Genomic DNA, 6,190 nt, shown 5'->3' with positions numbered 1-6,190 from the left:
GGCTTTAAAAATCTGAGCTGTCATAATCTCCTCTTCCTCTTGATGACTCAAAGCATCTGTGTTGGTGCTTCCTTCCTCACTTTCTTTTGCTATTTGAGTTTGGAATCAGGCGAGTCCAGGATGCAACCCAAGGCTCCTACTCTGGAACAACAGGTGGGAAATGAGTGAATATGCACATTCCCTCTTTTAAGATACAGTTTTCTTATTAAGTGTGCCAATGTGAAAGTGGCAGCATGAGACTCGCTGTTGTTTCCTTAAGTTAATTTGTTTAACCAGTAGTATGTGTCAGACAATGTTGAAGTACAAATGATAGAAATAAGTGTATGTTAAAGAATGTTTTGGCAACAACACACTATAGGATCATGGAAACATATATTGGATATATTTTAAATTGATTGTGAGAACTATGTGCAAATTTTTTATGGATACTATGAACATAATAGCCAACCTGCCTATGTACTGAGTAGAAAACTTCAGAAAACAGTTATATTAAAGGTGGCTGCAAAGAAAAAAAGCCAAGGGAACCAGGAAAATCCAATTAAAGGATGTAAATTGTATTTTTTTGAAGAACAATAGAATATTTTTTATCTGGTATAGAGAGTGAGAGAGATGTAAAGACGTAAGCTGTGTATATTGCCTAAAGTCATGGCAATCATGAATTAAGCAACAACCAGGGAATGAAAATGAGTTGAGGAGAGATTGGGTGAGAGCCATCAAAAGGCATTAAACTTGCTTTATACAGCGAGCTTGTTCTTGAGAGCTACTACCTGTCACGTTGGCTTCAGGACTTCTTTGTACTAGAAATCTGGATTATAAGTGTTTTTACTTGAGGGGAAAATGGAATGATTAATACGTAAATATTAAGTAACCTGATCACTATCAAGCTGTATACTGCAAGTTCATTGTTTTCACTTATATCTCAAATATTTTATAATCTGAGATGAACATTCAAAGTCTGTAGGAATACCATTAGCATTGTCCTGTGATTTTTTTTTTTCTGCCCAATCAGAATGGTGGCAAGATGACATAGGAACACCAATAAAATGTTTCAAGAAATGTTAAATGAAAATGCTGAAGATGAGGCATATTATGACAATAATGGTGCTAATAGAATATGTCCAACAACCAAAGACAGGAGAGGTTTTAAGAAATACACTTAAGAAGTCCTAACGAAAGGCAAACCATTAGTAATTCATAGGAATCACTGAGATGGTGCACTTATCTAGTGAGATTTTAGTTAAGAACTGCTCTCCTCTGCTTGTCCCCATAATGCCTTTTCTCTCAAGTTCTACATGTCACCTTCTAGTGACATAAACTCTTAGAAATCAGATAACAGATGTCCATGGTATTTCACTATTGCCATCATCTTCCACTACCTTTCTAATCTAACTTAATCAAGGATAAATAAAAATAATTAATATGGAAAAAAAGAAATACACTTAAATATACCAAGTACCCTAGAAAATGAAGAGACTTTAGAAAGAAATAAGATCTTCGCTTTGATTTAAAAAAAAATGATGACAATTACAGTAACTTAGGGAGTTAATGAGGTTGACAATATTTCACGAATCAATGGTGTGCAACATAAAAACCAGAAGCACACTGTGCTGAATGTGTATATGATGAATTCAATAATTAAAACAGATAAAACCCAGAAATAAGAGGACCATGGAGCCTGCACAGCTTTTCCCTTTCCTCCAGGCAAAAACAATTTTCTGACATTAAAAAAATGCTATAATTATCTTTGTCACCATATCAATTATAGAATTTGATAGTTTTATATGATACTGTATGACTGATCTCTAGAACTTTTACACTTTAAAAATCTGAAATTCTACAAATTGGACAAAATTACACTATTTTTCTCTATAGCCAATGGTTTCTGTGAGTCTGGCCATTTTAGATAGCACACATGAGAGAATTACAGTGCTTGTCTTTTGTGACTGGTCTGTTTCACTTAGCACAGTCAGTTGTTAAGACTTATCTATAAAGTAGATTAAGACAGGATTTCCTCCTTTTTATAGCTAACCAAACTAAACAAAGCCAGAACCTTTTCATCAATGTACACGGGGCTGGCTTCAACAGTTTGGCTATTGTCACTTTGTGCTATTTTCATTTTTTCCTCTTTAACAATGTTTGGACAGAATTAGTAAAAATCATATCAAGAAAAAAAAATCAACATAAAGTCCTTGAGAAAGGCTGTTAGTGTGTATGGTAATGCCTACAGGTGTGCCAGCCTTTGGATTGGGCAATGTCCTGCTGTCACCTACTAGTTTATAATAGGGAACCACTCAGAGGAGTCACAGACAAAAATCAACCAGTCTCATAACATTTAAGTAACACTTAGGATTTATGTTGGACTAGCTGCACGCAGTCTGCTGTCCCCAGGATGGACAGGCATGGCAGCATAATGAACACTCATTTCAGTTCACTTAGAACTGTTTCACCATTACCAGGTTATCAGGTAAAGAGGGGTGAATATTATGATCAAGAGCACAATGCTTCTATCTTGGAAATTCAGTTCCAATCTAGACATCGTAACTCAAGAAAATTCACATCTTTAATTTGAAGCTTATTATCATTATCTACATAAAATGTAGAGATAGTAATTTCTGAAGATTATATGAAAGAATATAGAGAGTTTCAAACAAGGTCTCCATCCAACAGCAGCTCTACACTGCATGTTTACAAAGTTTCAGAGTGTAGAGGGGAGGATAGAAAAAGGGGCAAAGGTACCATAAGCAACAGCTAGATTCTAAAGGATCTAGTAAAATTACTATTTATTGTCTAATTATAAAGACAATATACGTTTTGTTATTGAGTATTAACAATAAAGCCATATAAGGTCGAAAAGAGAATTGTCAATTGTAATCTCACCACTGACTGAAGTGCCATATCACTACTTGAAAGCAATGTAGATAAGCAATACGTAAGCACTTTCAGTAATTAAATAAACCTCATTAGCATATTATACATTCAAAAATCTCCATCAGGTGAACAACTGAGGCATCTAATTTTAATTTGGCTCTGCTAAATTGTACCAAGACTCTAATCTACTATAAACTGTCAGTTCATATTTGTACTCCTTCTTCCATAATACTTATCACCTGTTCCTTTACTAGCTTATCATTGCACACCCCATAAAAAGGTGCTAGTGCTTGCTCTGTCATCTGCCACGGTCACTTCCTTGTTTATTTATTCCCGTTGTGTTGTGTGACAGTATATACTTCAGTCATTTGAGACAAAATTATCAGTTCGTTTTGAGCTTTGAATCTTTGCAGTCAGGCTTAGAAATCTTACACTCCATGCAGTCAATAAAGCACTATCTTATTTTTAAACATATAATCTTACTTGTGTATGTTTCTCTGTGTGCAATGCATGGATAAACATGCTGGGAATCTGAAAAAGTGATGTTTTGGCAATAATAAATTATGTGGTTGTCTGCAAACCTCTGCACTACTCAACCATCAGGACACACGAGGTGTGTATTCAGCTGGCTGCGGGGTCCTGGGCCAGTGGTGCATTTGTGTCACTCACTGGTGGACACCACATTCACATCTTCTTATTTCTAACTTTGGGTAAATGTGAATGTGTAGTTTCAGACTTACATAATAATGTTAGTTTCTCTTTAAAAGACACAATAATAAAGAAGGGTTTTAGCAGTAGAGTTTTAATTTAAATTTTTATTTTTTCTGAGAGTTTCCTACATGAGTACAGTATTTCCATCATTTTCACATCTCTCTCACTCTGATTCCTCCCACAGCCCCTACTCTCTCATATAAGCCTAGAATTGGCTTGGATTTTTTTAAAAAAATCAAATTATCTCCAAGTGATATTTGTCTCATTTCTCAATATCTTCCCTCTTAATAATTCTCACTGCAACACTAAAACATTAGAAATAAAACTAGAGCCGGGCATGGTGGTGCACACCTTTAAAACAGCACTCAGGAGGCAAAGGCAGGGGGATTTCTGTGGATTTGAGGCCAGCCTGGTCTACAAACCTAGTCCAGGACAACCAGGGCTACCTAGAGAGACGCTGTCTTGAAAAACAAAACAAACAAACAAAAAACCCCAAAGGTATGTTTGATTGTTATTCACCTATCTGTTGATAGCTCTGCCAGGCAGATTAGATGGGGCACCCTGGAGAAGACATCTGAGTTTGTTCAGTGAGTGGATATGAGCTATAGACAGAGCTCACAAGACTTCTTTAACCTTCTCTATAGGCAATGCTGGAAGAAGAAAGAAGAAAACCTTCAGGATGCAGAGTCAGAAGTGCTCTGAGTTACTAGGATGAGACTGTTTGGAGTAATTTTTATATTTTTTAATATAGGAATGATAGTAACTATGTATAAGCTACTAAAAGTGGACTAAAGGTGAGTGAAATGAAACTGCTAACTACGATGGCCACCGGCTGATACCAACTGATGAAAACTGGTGTCATCCATTTTAAAGGACCATGTGCAAAGAAATATAAAATTATGCAGAAGACAGTCTTTAGGTATTTTCTGGATGCTAAGGGTAACAGCCAAACTGAGCTATTTTATTGATAACCTTTAGAATTTTCTTTTTGTTGGAGATAAATGAATTTGAGTGATAGATAGGATCACAGAATACTAACCCCTTTATAAGTTTCTATTTATTCCTCACTCTGAAGAGTGACTTTTGATTGGCAGTGGTGGCACTTGCCTTTAATCCCAGCACTCAAGAGGCAGAGGCAGACGGATCTCTGAGTTCAAGTCCAGTCTGGTCCACAGAGTTAGTCCAGGACATCCAGGGCTACACAGAGAATCGCTGTCTGGAAAAACCAAAAGAAAAAAACAGAGATTCTTTGTAACTGTTTTTGCAAATAATGAAAATGACAGACTGCATCAATGTTACCACACAGTCTGCAATGTAAAACAACACGGGTTAAGGTCATTGTGCTAGCTCCTCAGACCTCCATGAGATGGTACACCCTGAGAAGCACCACAGCCCTCTCACCTCATTGGGAGGGACAGAGGTGGGTTGCTGATGCAACTTACTCAGGATCCCTTTTCCAATAAAAGATGCAAGGGGAGAACAAAAATAAAAGTGTTGTCAGAAAATAAAAGTTGTCTGAACCCATAGCCCCAAAACAAACTGGGTCTTTCGTAACATGGAAATAGTTTTATAGAACTCACTCATCCAATTCTGAGATTACAAATTACCCAATTATGTAGATACTCTGAAACAACTGATGTGTATGTTTCTTTCCTTGATGCTCTTCTAAAGAGACAAATAACCATTCATGGGTGAGGACAACAGAACCTCTGTGACAGAATTCGTCTTCCTGGGACTCTCACAGGACCCACACACCCAAGTCCTGCTCTTCTTCCTCTTCCTCTTCATCTACCTTCTCACTGTGCTGGGAAACCTGCTGATCATTGTGCTCATCCACACAGACCCCAGACTCCACACTCCCATGTACTTTTTCCTTAGGAACCTGTCCTTTGCTGACCTCTGCTTTTCTACAACCACAGTCCCCCAGGTGCTCATCCACTTCCTGGTGAAGAGGAAGACCATTTCCTTCGCTGGGTGTTCCATACAGTTAGTGGTGTTACTCCTGGTGGGATGCACAGAGTGTGCTCTGCTGGCAGTGATGTCTTATGACCGCTATGTGGCTGTGTGCAAGCCTCTGCACTACTCCACCATCATGACACACTGGGTGTGTGTCCAGCTGGCTGCGGGGTCCTGGGCCAGTGGTGCGTTTGTGTCCCTGGTGGATGCCACATTCACATTGCGCCTTCCCTACAGAGGAAACAATGTCATTAACCACTTTTTCTGTGAGCCTCCTGCCCTCCTGAAGCTAGCTTCAGCAGACACTTACAGCACAGAAATGGCCATCTTTGCAATGGGTGTGGTAATCCTCTTAGCACCTGTCTCCCTCATCCTCATCTCCTACTGGAACATCATCTCCACTGTGGTCCAGATGCAGTCTGGAGAGGGAAGGCTCAAGGTCTTCTCCACCTGTGGCTCCCACCTCCTTGTTGTTGTTCTTTTCTATGGCTCAGCAATATTTGCCTACATGAGGCCAAACTCCAAGGTAATGAGTGAAAAGGATAAAATGATTTCGGTGTTCTACTCAGCAGTGACACCCATGATGAACCCCATCATATACAGCCTGAGAAACAAGGATGTCAAAGGGGCTCTCAGGAGAATAACTGCAAAATAA

The 6,190-nt window shown here is 38.5% G+C and overlaps 1 protein-coding gene across 1 annotated transcript; it reads left to right on the top strand.

Annotated features, from left to right (window-relative positions):
• The first annotated feature begins 5,266 nt into the window (after window positions 1-5,266).
• On the top strand, window positions 5,267-6,190 carry LOC127191837 (olfactory receptor 2D3-like). The gene has a single exon (XM_051149168.1). It carries the CDS (start codon window positions 5,267-5,269, stop codon window positions 6,188-6,190), a length of 924 nt encoding a protein of 307 aa, XP_051005125.1.

This window comes from Acomys russatus, chromosome 7, assembly GCF_903995435.1.
Source record: "Acomys russatus chromosome 7, mAcoRus1.1, whole genome shotgun sequence".
Classification (NCBI taxonomy): Eukaryota; Metazoa; Chordata; class Mammalia; order Rodentia; family Muridae; genus Acomys; species Acomys russatus.
Note: the sequence above shows the minus strand (reverse complement) of the source record. Positions and strands in the feature narration are given on the sequence as shown.

Coding starts and splice junctions, on each gene's coding strand:
- LOC127191837 (XM_051149168.1), top strand. CDS start 5,267: ATGGGTGAGGACAACAGAACCTCTGTGACAGAATTCGTCTTCCTGGGA.